This window comes from Salvelinus fontinalis, chromosome 2 (assembly GCF_029448725.1).
Source record: "Salvelinus fontinalis isolate EN_2023a chromosome 2, ASM2944872v1, whole genome shotgun sequence".
In the NCBI taxonomy this organism is placed as follows: domain Eukaryota; kingdom Metazoa; phylum Chordata; class Actinopteri; order Salmoniformes; family Salmonidae; genus Salvelinus; species Salvelinus fontinalis.
The window spans coordinates 51,143,887-51,156,514 of record NC_074666.1 but is presented as its reverse complement, the minus strand read 5'-3'; the positions used below and the strand labels follow the sequence as shown (position 1 = coordinate 51,156,514).

The following is a 12,628-nucleotide window of genomic DNA, read 5'->3' as shown; positions in this document are numbered from 1 at the left end:
TGGAGCGAGGAGAGTCTGTCACTAAGCAGGCAACATGGCAGAGTAGTGAAGGCAGAGGCTGATATTCAAACAACTCAAACAGCTGTTGGGTCTGTCTAGCAAAATGCTGTAAAGTTGCATAGACTGAGGAATGTTAGTAGTTCATACAGACAAACTCTAGTTACTCGGCTAGCTAATAAACCTTGTGCTGAGCAAAATGATGAGGAGTTTGGTGCCGTTGCTTTGCTGCCAGCTCGTACATAAACGTTGGTAGCACTGTCATTTATCAATAAACAGCCTAACCCCTCAGTTATGTTTCTTTACTTAAAATATACATAGATGCCATGCTGGCTGGCCTAAGTACTTTTTATATACAGGAAACGGCCAAAATGAATGGAAGCACTTGAGTAAATGAGGGATACATACAAATTATATTGAAGCGGGTGCTTCTGCAATTAACATCCCATCGTGCTTTGGGTCATGCATAAAAATGCTGGGCAGGCCATTATATTGGCTACCATGGCTATGCCCCCAAAGGATGACAATGCCCACATCCACAGGGCACAAGTGGTCACTGAATAGTTTGGCCATATGCCATGGTTGTCTGTCACCAGATCTAAACCCAATTGAACTCTTATGGGAGATTCTGGAGCGGTGCCTGAGACGGTGTTTTCCATCAACAAAACACCAAATTATGGAACTTATCCTGGAAGAATGGTGTCACATCCCTCCAATGGAGTTCCAGACATTTGTAGAATCTATGCCAAGGCACATTGAAGCTGTTCTGGCTTGTGGCGGCCCAACGCCCTATTAAGACACTATGTTGCTGTTTTCTATTTTCTGTAGTGGTTTTATGTACCCGCATCTACTATTGTAATTCCATTCTGTTCAGTGCACATTAATGTAAAAGTGGCAGAGTTGGCCAAAAAACTAGGTTACATGCATAGTGCCAAGGCACTGATGTGAACAAAACTCCTTATGGAGTTTGTTTGTGTCCCAAATGGCATCCTATTCTCTATAAAGTACACTACCTTTTTAACCAGAGCCCTATAGGGAATAGGGTGCCATTTGGGATGCACACAATGTTTACGTTTGTTTACCCATCCAGTTATTTCAGATCTTTGAGTGGGGCATTAATAATAGCCTCGTTGTTGAATTTAGACTGAGCAAACCTCCTCATTCCACACTAGCAAGCCACTGCTCAGTAGTTCAGGGCCTATTCCAAGAGAAGCCAGACTAGACAGTCAGTGCCATGTAACCATAGATTCAAACACTTCATTGCTATTAATAGGCCTGCCCATCTATTCTTACACACTCCTTCCTGTACCTTTGCCCACCGAAAGAAACCAATGCCAGTGGAACGTATCTGTCGTGCCACAGCTGCATGAATGTCAATGTGCTTCTAAAAAATAATCTCATTCATAAATGTAAGCATTACAAATAATTATATAATTGTATCTCCAACATTAAGGTGGATAGCAAGAGTGCTTGTTGCTTAACGGCACCGCTAGAACGCATTGCATTCCCATGTTCGAATCAGATCAGGGTAGCTGTTCAAGGAGCGCCTCTGGCTGTACAAAGGGTATTGATTGCATGTGACTTTCAGAGAGACTACTGTTTCTCCCGCTCGACTGCTCAAACAAGACTGCAACCTTTGTCTTCAGTGTGGGTGCTTGAAATGTTTGGGATTGTTTTGGAGAAAAAAAAGTTTGTAGGTGAGGGGTGGGAGTAAGGAATAGGTAGAAAGCCCCCCCCCCCCCCCCCCGTCCTCTGCTAGATGCAACTTCTACCTTGAGCGTTATGAAAACTTTTGAATAGGCTACGGAAGAGTTGGGGATTTAGCTTTTGGGAGACTGATGCATCTTTGTCTTTTACACTTCTCTTCCTCCTCTCCACTCAAGCACTTCCAGGGCGGCGAGCGACCTGCTGGACTTGCAGCCTGCGTTTCAGCAGCAGGCACTGCCCATCTCCACTGGCCTGCCGACAGCCAACACATGGGGAGGTGAAAGCTCCCATCACACTGTGGACGCCTGTTTTACAACCCTTATTGACAAGCATACTGTACATATACACACTCTTCATTGTATTCCTCTGTGTAAACTAATGTGATAGGCCTGTACATGCATCATAGTCATACATGTTCAAGCAAGCCTGTGCCTATTTAAAGGGCTTATTAACTCAGTAAGTTTGCTGGTGGGGGATATACCTTGTGTATTTGACAACTCCTGAAAGCTATTGGTGAACTTGAATTAGAAATTGAGTGGGGAGGCCTCCTGAGTGGCGCAGCAGTCTAAGGCATTACGTCGCAGTGCTAAAGGCGTCACTATAAACCCGGGTGCGATCCCGGGCTGTATTACAGCCGGCCGTGATCGGGAGTCCCATAGGGCGGCGCACAATTTGACCTTCCGGTTTAGGTTAGGGTTTGGCCAGGTGGGCTTCACTCCGCTCACGGCACTCTAGCGACTCCTTGTGGCAGGCCGTGTGCCTGCAGGCTGACCTATGTAGTCAGTAGAACGGCGTTTCTTCCGACACATTAGTGCGGCTGGCTTCTGGGTTAAGCAGGCGGGTGTTAAGAAGCGCGGTTTGGCGGGCCATGTTTTGGTGGACGCGTGACTCGACCTTTGCCTCCCGAGCCCGTTGAGGAGTTGCAGCAATGAGACAAGATAGAAATAGGGGTAAAATAACATTTGGGTAGTAAGACTTTTCAATATCAGCTAAAGTCGATCAACAGTTAAATCAGTTGGGTAGTTTGCTAGACAAACTGTCAGCAACTCCGGCTGGTCTGTATCATGACTGAGCAGATATTCATTCAGAGTATTATTCAAGTTATTAATTTACCCCATCTGATTGCTATGACACCTTCTGTCCATCATTCATGGGATTGGTAGTTAAACCTCATGATGGAGGTGGCAAATTAAGAGGCACCTTTATCTTGAGTGCCTTGTAATGTTGTGTGCTTTGGAATTCAGGGTCTTGTGTCAATGGAAAGTAAATAATGATAAGATTGAAATGATTAGATACAAACCAACCTAACTGTTTGCCTTTTCACTTACAAATACACCAAGTTTAGTGTCCCTCAACTAAAATGTTGTTATTTTGTGTTTTATTCCAGTCATTGTGCTATCACTAGTTAGCGTTGGCTTGCGAAAGTACTAAACTTCCTTTATTCTGGACACATACATACAAATGGTATCCACAAGTTCTTCTTACTTTAGGGAAGTAGATGAAGGGCCTCAGTGTCAAAATTCCGAAGTATCCCTTTTAAGGCTCTGTTTGTTTCATGTGAAGAAGTGACCATTTTGGACTGGTGCACAAATTTAGTATATGGCCTTTGGTGTAAACATATTATGGGGTGAGATGCATGTGATGGAAGAACCTGCTTCATGTCAAATATTGCTTAGATACAATTATTGTGACTCTGGGTGACAACAAGGCTGTTTTGTTTCCTTGCAATGATACGTTGAGTATTTTTGATAAGAGAACTCAGTTCATGAAGAATTCTGTCTGGGTAATTCTGGCATGGGTTTTATGTTCTGCCGCACCCTATGTTGTGTTTCTGCATGCTTCGTTTGACCTGACTCATCGTCCTCTACTAATACCTCCCGGTTCTCTCTTCTTCTGTTTGTTCCCTTTGCCTGTGTAGATCCTTTCTCTTCTACAGAAGCTGTCGATGACTCCATTCCAAACTTTAACCCTTTCCTATCACATCCTGTTGTTGATGCTGTCCATCTACCTGTTGAATCTTCCGATGGTGTTAGTTCTAGGACACCCAGTCATGAAATGTTTGGTGGTAAACAACATTTCTTTATTTCTCTATTATGGGGTGTTGTCAAATTGTCCCCATTTGTCATATTCAGCCTGCATGCACCATTCTGCCCTCTTTGTCCTAGTTTTTACAACTCAAGCTGTGTGTGATTTTGTGTTTACATGGGGTATATAATGTTGTAGTTAGATGTGCTGGCGCTACCAACGTTTTTTTTCAGGAATCAGGTGCTTATCTGGGTTGCTGTAGGTCTTTGGTATTCCAAATAAGGAAAGGTGATATCGTTTCCCATAAATGACCACACCAACAAGGTTTTAAGTTCATGGTGTGCTTTTATCTTGAAAAAGATGATGCATTTAGACCGTGTGGTCTTTGTCAATTGCTAGCACCATTACCTAAAACACTTGCTGTGACAGTATTATTTGTTTTTGTTTGACTGTGTGCAGTGATGACACAGGCGATTTTGGAATGCCGCTGACTCTGTTTGCTCACCCATGTAGGTTCATAGCATATAATGTAACATAAGACTTCTGTCATTTTGTTTTTGCCTTTTTTAAAGTGAGATCACATTGTTTGAATTTGTATTTTTGATTCTCCAGATCATTACAATCCCTTTATTGATTCGAGCACCTCCATTGCATCTGATCATGAGCACACGGTGCGGATAGAGCAGTTTATCTCAGGTACTATGATGGGGAACCCAACTGACCTATGTTTTCTGGAAACCACGGAAACTTAGGACCCTGAACCTACCCCGGGTTCATGTTTGCTCTAGTCTAGTTGCTTTCCTGATTGCCATTTTGCTTTTAGTACTAGGGTTTTGTGTTTAAGCGTTTTGAAGAATTCTTTCCTTTTCGCAAACTGCTCTGCTAGATTTTACATTTCCATTTTGACCATCTTCTTGTGCACTTTTCTGGAGCTATACTTTTCATTTGTTTTTCTTCATTTCTAATCTTGTTTCTCAACGTGCCTTCTAAAACTGCCTCTCTTTGCTGTCCATCCTTCCTGCTTGCCTCTGGTTGTGTGTCAGACTCCTTCTGTGGGCCAGAATCTTACCCTACCACCCCTCTCTTTCAATCTGAGCCCCCTGCTGTAGCTGGTCTATTTGGAGGTAAGTACTTGGGGCTTGCCATTCCTACTGTCTCCTTGTCTTATCTCTGGTCTGAAAAGAGAACTTGGGTGTACAGAATAGATTTGACTGGACAAGAAGGGTTTCTGCAAGATGGCTGAAGATGGTGGAACTATCCTACTTAAGTTAACAAGTGAAATAAATTATATCCATTTTGCACCAGAAAGCCTAATGGCTTGATTAATGCCTCAACTAATATCAGCCCCCAACACTCTTCTGTTTCCTCTGACCCAGGGTTCTCAGCATCTCCCACCCTGCAGCCTCAGACTGCCAGAGGCCTTAATGTCGACTTTGACTCTGTGTTTGGCAACAACGTGGACTCGGCTGGTAAAGATCATATATCCCCCTACCTCTCCCAATTTACCACCATGAAATATGGGCATGAGTGATTTGCTTTGAAGTGTTCCCTCGCTTCACATAAAAGTTACCCTTCGGCACATCTCTAGGATCAGCTTACCTTCTCCTAATTCTAACCTGAACCATCAGAGGGGAATCACAAAGCTGAACTTAGAACAGTGTTTAGGGGCAACATAATGCTTCTCCCATGGGCACTACATCCTCTGCTGCCCACTGGGGGCAACTCACCTCATGGGCCATCGCAGTGCTTGGGGATTGGATGTTTTGGAAATGACTTAAAAATACTTGCAGTGAGTGCTTGGTCAATGATTGAGAAAATTTACCACCATGAAATATGGGCATGAATGATTTGCTTTGAAGTGTTCCAAAAGAAGCATTCATTTTATCTTATTTTTATATTTTGGGGGATGGGAAAGCACAGACTTCCCTCGGGGATTCATATGCACTATTTTCAGTTACCTGTCTGTCATTCGAGACATGGTGGGTTTCAGGTCTACTCTGGTGCCTTTGAGCTTCTTTAGTGAACACTTGAACTCTTGCACTGCTGGGGCCTGCAACATGGCAGTTTGTCATGAATAGAACCCAAAGACTCTGGGTAGTGCTTTCCTCAGCATCACACTGTAAAATAACACTTAAAAGGAAAACTACCCAAAAACTATGTTTTGGTATTTGTTTCATTATTCCGTTGTTGATATAGTCCCAGAATGTTTTGCATGTAAGCAATCAAGTTTTTAAGATGTACAACTTTCAAAATACAGCCAGTATGATGCATTTAGAATAGTATTCCTTTAAAGTGTCTCTTTTTAAATGAATACTACATTCAAAAAACATATTTTAGTACTTTGTCAATTTTTCTGCTGTTAATAAAACCCCCCACTTTTTTTTTTTTTTAGCATGTTTTCAAGATAAAGCACTTTCTGGAAAGCAAAAACATTCCATGATCCATCATAGGATGTAAAATACATGATTTTTACGTTTTTTTTAGTGTAGTATTCCTTTAAAGTCCATCTAGTCATTTTATTCCTTTCACATTCTCTAATCTTGCATGATCTTTAAGGAAAATGGAAGAGCTTAGGAAATGAGTATTGGCACTATTTCAATCTCTCTTAATATAGACTACTGCCCCTGAGTAGTTGTGCCTATGACGTCAATAAGCACGTCACCGATGGGAGCATTTGTCAGCGAAGGGCCCGTTGGTGCTCAATAAAGTGTTAGTGAAGATGGGAGAATGTACACGTATGTAATGTGTGGTTTCTGGGGCTCTTCGCTCACGACCTCACCGTTGTTTTTGTTTCTCTCCCTTGTCCGTTGGGTGAACACACACTTTGGGCCTTGGCTTTTGCATGGCACATGCATGACTGGGTGAGTTGACTACACACTCCTTAGTCCCGGACCACCAGAAATGTCATTTTCACATGCGACACCCGCTTCCCATTTCGCTCACGTTAACCATTTCCTCTTACCTGTCTCGTCTCTGGTGTTGTGTGTCATTGTTGTGTGTCGTCTGGCGTTCCTTTACTACCTCGTTTTTTTCCCTCCCTCCGTCACTCCCTCCCACCCTGCCCCCTTTTCTTTTAAAACAATGTTTTAGGTGGCATCCTCAAACCCACAGTGGCCTCCTTGCCCGGCCAGGGGCTAATCCCCAGCGGGCAGCAGCCTGGGAAGCTGGTGTCCGACGACCTGGACTCGTCCTTGGCCAACCTTGTGGGCAGTATGTATCATTTAACGTGCTCCTTAGGCCTTTCTCCTACTCTACTGTAATGGTCAACTGCATATGCTATTGATGAATACTCAACATTTTTAGCAGACCAGCTTCCAGATGACGTGTCACGTGCCAGCTCTGTTGGACATTGTCAAGTCAGTGGCTCTATGCACTCAACTGTCAATGCATTCTCTTTCCTTTTCAGATTTGGGAATTGGCAATGGCGTGGCAAAAAAGTAAGAATGTTATGTTAACTAAACTGGAATCACTTTTTTCTTTTTTTCCCCCATACTGATGTGGCAGTTAAAAGAAAAATAATTAACATTTCCATTTTTTTTTATTTAGTGATATTCATTGGAGTCAGCCTGGTGAGAAGAAGTTGACGGGTGGAAACAATTGGCAACCAAAGACTGCTCCCTCTACCACATGGAACCCTGCCACCATGGTAAGTTTGTTCGGTATTTGTCTTAATTATTTATAGTTTTCAAAGTTCTGATCACAAAAATCGATTGCATTGATCAATATAAATTATACAATTTATGAAAGGAAATGTGCCATTTCCTCATCTGCTTTTGGAATTGTTTATCCAACCCAAACGCTGCTTGGTTTAAGTTCCTGGTGCATACGGATCATATGGACAGAAAGCACCAACTGCCTTTGTTAGTGTGTTTTTGTTTTTACTGTGTTAACTGAACGTGTATTTTTTGTTTCAATATTTTCTAATCTCTGTCTCAAATGTCTGCTGCATTGTATAATTGTTCTCCTGGGGGAAAAAATACAGAACGGAATGCATTTCCCACAATACGTAAGTTTCAATGGTCGTACCATTTCCTGCTCTTTGACCAAAGCTGGCATGCCTGGTATTAACCCCACACATTCACCCAGCCACGCCTTCTCTCTGACTTGTGGGCCAAGAGGCCCGGGTCACTCATCACCCGCCCTGCGGTCTGCCCCGTGGGCGCCTTACGACCTGCTGACCTCAATCTAACACCGATGCCACAGCATGATCTGTCATGACTGACCTCTCCTCCTCAGCTCAGCCCTTTGTTCTCCAAAGGCTGGTTTATACTATGTCTAACGACATGTCTCTAGACTACTCTGCTCAAAAAAATAAAGGGAACACTTAAACAACACAATGTAATTCCAAGTCAATCACACTTCTGTGAAATCAAACTGTCCACTTAGGAAGCAACACTGATTGACAAATTCCACATGCTGTTGTGCAAATGGAATAGACAAAAGGTGGAAATTATAGGCAATTAGCAAGACACCCCCAATAAAGGAATGGTTCTGCAGGTGGTGACCACAGACCACTTCTTTGTTCCTATGCTTATTGGCTGATGTTTTGGTCACTTTTGAATGCTGGCGGTGCTTTCATTCTAGTGGTAGCATGAGACGGAGCCTACATCCCACAAGTGGCTCAGGTAGTGCAGTTCATCCAGGATGGCACATCAATGCGAGCTGTGGCAAAAAGGTTTGCTGTGTCTGTCAACGTAGTGTCCAGAGCATGGAGGCGCTACCAGGAGACAGGCCAGTGCATCAGGAGACGTGGAGGAGGCCGTAGGAGGGCAACAACCCAGCAGCAGGACCGCCTCCTCCGCCTTTGTGCAAGGAGGAGCACTGCCAGAGCCCTGCAAAATGACCTCCAGCAGGCCACAAATGTGCATGTGTCTGCTCAAACGGTCAGAAACAGACTCCATGAGGGTGGTATGAGGGCCCGACGTCCACAGGTGGGGGTTGTGCTTACAGCCCAACACCGTGCAGGACGTTTGGCATTTGCCAGAGAACACCAAGATTGGCAAATTCGCCACTGGCGCCCTGTGCTCTTCACAGATGAAAGCAGGTTCACACTGAGCACATGTGACAGAGTCTGGAGACGCCGTGGAGAACATTCTGCTGCCTGCAACATCCTCCAGCATGACCGGTTTGGCGGTGGGTCAGTCATGGTGTGGGGTGGCATTTCTTTGGGGGGCCGCACAGCCCTCCATGTGCTCGCCAGAGGTAGCCTGACTGCCATTAGGTACCGAGATGAGATCCTCAGACCCCTTGTGAGACCATATGCTGACACATGCACATTTGTGGCCTGCTGGAGGTCATTTTGCAGGGCTCTGGCAGTGCTCCTCCTTGCACAAAGGCGGAGGAGGCGGTCCTGCTGCTGGGTTGTTGCCCTCCTACGGCCTCCTCCACGTCTCCTGATGTACTGGCCTGTCTCCTGGTAGCGCCTCCATGCTCTGGACACTACGCTGACAGACACAGCAAACCTTTTTGCCACAGCTCGCATTGATGTGCCATCCTGGATGAACTGCACTACCTGAGCCACTTGTGTGGGTTGTAGACTCCGTCTCATGCTACCACTAGAATGAAAGCACCGCCAGCATTCAAAAGTGACCAAAACATCAGCCAGGAAGCATAGGAACTGAGAAGTGGTCTGTGGTCACCACCTGCAGAACCATTCCTTTATTGGGGTGTCTTGCTAATTGCCTATAATTTCCACCTTTTGTCTATTCCATTTGCACAACAGCATGTGAAATTTATTGTCAATCAGTGTTGCTTCCTAAGTGGACAGTTTGATTTCACAGAAGTGTGATTGACTTGGAGTTACATTGTGTTGTTTAAGTGTTCCCTTTATTTTTTTGAGCAGTGTATAAGAATACATCCATGGACCGTCGTTACACCTACTGTACATATTTTTTTAAATGTATTATTCATTTGATTTAATACTCTGTCTTTTTTATTGAACTTCTGGTCACACCTTACTCTGAGCCTGCATTAAGGGTCACATACTACCTGTATAATAAGGACATAACTGTTGTGACACCATGACAGTCATAACATGACAACAGGGTTTAGTAGGGTGAAACATTTTGTAACTATCTGAATTTCTACAACAGGAACACCCCTTTTGCTACTGTGTGCCCTTGTATGTTTTGAGGGTGGTGGTGTTTACCACTAGACCACTCCAACTCGGTAAAAGTTAGCAAGACCTGTTTCCATAAGCTGATCTCGCCTGTTCACAACACTTTCAAATGTCATTATTAAGACGGTGTTCTCCAAGCTCATGACTGAAGGTTCAAGTGAAGGGTTTCCAAAAAAGTTTCAATGGTTTGTGAGTGGGTATGGTGTTTCCATAAGAATGTTAAATAAGCATTCTTACAACAACAAAAGCCTAGTCAGCTATTATCAAGTGACAACTGTTATGGAAATATGCCGAAAGACCATGGTATCTTTGTCTATTGATACTGTCGAGGCCAATGGGTGGATGGACAAGAAACTGAGGTAACATCTTGGGTAGCTGCATGATCTACAACTAACACGCTTTATGCTATGTTCTACCCAGATATCACTTTACCGTAAGGCATCTCTTCGATTTTTATTTATTATTATGATTATTTTTCCCTTGTTTCTTCTGAACAGTGTGCAAAACAGCATGTTTGGTAATTATCGCAAAGCGACTGCTAATGATTTGCATAAAGTTCTGATGGCATCGTCAAAAGTCTCTGCACTTCACCTCCCTTTCATTGAAAATGACTGCTTTCTGTTTGGGCATTAGAAATAGTATCTGGTGAAAACCCGGAGTTAAGATTTTCCACATTCTAACTGATAATTCAGTGGAAGGTTATTAATGGTAGTAAAATCGATCACCAAAATAAATATCATTACGGTGGTTACCTTGGTCACCAAGAATAATGACGATCACCTTCCAAGCCATTTAAAAGCAGCCTTTGTTTTGAATGGAAATACAGATTTACATTTTTTTTGCTGTCTTGTTGGATGTTTGGATGTTCCGTCTCCCTGATACTTGACATCCAGAAAAACAAACTGCCCTACACCAATATTTGTAAGCATTATGTTTGATTAAGATGTTTAACCTTTTGGGCTACATGATCAAAACGGGATTCCAAAACACAAATACTTAAAATAATGTTTTAAGCAACATTTAACTTTTTTTTTTTTTTTTTTTCTCACCTCACCCTGGACAAGTTCCAGGGTTTAAGCTTCCACAGTGGACTCCCTGGCCTAAATTCTCAACATTGTGTTTTAGTGTTGTGAAATGTCAGAAGGTGCTGGGCTATGATGACTATTGCAGAGGTGCAGTAGCAGAGAGTGAGCTTCTCCGGAACCTGATAATTACCTCCATATTTTCCTATTCAAGCAAATGTCTGCAATCGTTTTGCATGGCCTATATTGTCTGCCGAGTATGCTTTTATGCAAAGCATTTGTGATGAATGTGAGAAGTTAAAATGGTTGTTGGACTATCGAAACAAGTGCTGAGTATGTAATGAAACCCACATTTATGTTTTATATACGTCCACTTGTTCATTCTGTCCGTTTTTCAATGGGTTGATTTGCTAATGAAATATTTCCTTCCCGAGGGTGCCTTTTCATTCAACTGAAAGGCCTGTGATGATGAAACAAATCGGGGTTTGTTACTACTCTGAGGGCTGTTTGAGAGTCTAGTAGTTTCTCTATAAAAGCCCCCCTCTGTCTTTTTCAGAAGAGCAGCTCTGCACCTGCAAGTAACAGCTTCAGGGCTCTCTCGCTCTCTCTCTCTCACCCTAACACACACTAAGGATAAACTAGGGGGAATAAGGACAGGCATGCCAAATGTTTCCCAGATGTGCCATTAGTCTTGCCAAAGTGGAAGCAGGCAGGCAATGAGACTGAAGTGTTGCATGTGAATGAGACAATTGTAGCTTGTCTGAGACATGAACAAAGACAACTTTGTTCAGGTGGGTTGTTTCTGGAGAGGGAACTATACGGACCAAAATGACTAAGCATTTGCACCTGTTATTTTGCTAAAGTGATTAATGAACTAAATAAACATGAATATAAAACGGTCATTATTTACAATTGGTTATATGCTAACTTTGGGTAAAAGTGACGGAGTGTCCTGGTTTATTGAGTGACCATCTTTGCTTGTCATCTCAGGCACCATCTGTCATGGCCTTCCCTGCAACGACGCCGACGGGAATGATGGCATATGGAATGGTAAGTATTTTTTTTGGGGGGGGTGGATCTTCTTCTTCAAGCTATTGCAGCCATGCCTCAATCTTTCTGAGAATGTGCAACCATATCTGACTTCTGGAGCTTTGTGAATGCCTCCCTCAGTACATTAATTATGTTTATGAACCTTATTTTTAGCTGACAAAGAGAATTCCACTTTTACTTTGAACCAATAACAATTGTTTGCTGGGTTTACTTTATTTTTTTTAAAGATTATATATTTGCCTCTGGTTCACTCCAGGGCCCGGGTTCATAAAACATCTCAATGTAGGATCAGTTTTGCCTTTTTAGATTATAAGGAATGGACAGGAGGGGGCCTGATCCTAGATCAGCCCTATTTGATATTTTATGACTATAGATCTTCCGATGGAAAGGCACCCAACCCTGTGCTTTCAATGAAGCCATAGGGCCAACTCCTTGCAATGCTCAAAATGTTAAATTTCACCAGCATAAACTCTGTACAAATTATAAGCAGAAACATATATTTAAATGGCAAAACAAAATCCTGCACCCCCTGTCAAAAAATGTTTCTGCGGGCCTCCCGGTGGTCTAAGGCAGTGCTAGCTGTGCCACCAGAGATTCTGGGTTCGAGCCCAGGCTCTGTCGCAGCCGGCCGCGAACGGGAGGCCCGTGGGGTGACGCACAATTGGCCCAGCGTCGTCCGGGTTAGGGAGGGTTTGGCCGGCAGGGATAT

The 12,628-nt window shown here is 43.3% G+C and overlaps 1 protein-coding gene across 18 annotated transcripts in view; it reads left to right on the top strand.

Annotated features, from left to right (window-relative positions):
• Positions 1 to 12,628, top strand: part of picalma (phosphatidylinositol binding clathrin assembly protein a) — a 45,646-nt gene that overhangs the window by 27,292 nt on the left and 5,726 nt on the right. For 7 of the 18 annotated variants that reach the window (XM_055877569.1, XM_055877501.1, XM_055877499.1 and 4 more), the window contains 10 exons: positions 1,881 to 1,981; positions 3,623 to 3,769; positions 4,342 to 4,425; positions 4,773 to 4,853; positions 5,106 to 5,198; positions 6,820 to 6,939; positions 7,136 to 7,166; positions 7,276 to 7,375; positions 7,712 to 7,735; positions 11,860 to 11,919. In XM_055877569.1, coding sequence (XP_055733544.1) covers positions 1,881 to 1,981; positions 3,623 to 3,769; positions 4,342 to 4,425; positions 4,773 to 4,853; positions 5,106 to 5,198; positions 6,820 to 6,939; positions 7,136 to 7,166; positions 7,276 to 7,375; positions 7,712 to 7,735; positions 11,860 to 11,919 — 841 coding nt within the window. The remainder of the gene's footprint in view (positions 1 to 1,880; positions 1,982 to 3,622; positions 3,770 to 4,341; positions 4,426 to 4,772; positions 4,854 to 5,105; positions 5,199 to 6,819; positions 6,940 to 7,135; positions 7,167 to 7,275; positions 7,376 to 7,711; positions 7,736 to 11,859; positions 11,920 to 12,628) is intronic. The other 11 variants (XM_055877588.1, XM_055877618.1, XM_055877510.1 and 8 more) reach the window with 10 other exon arrangements.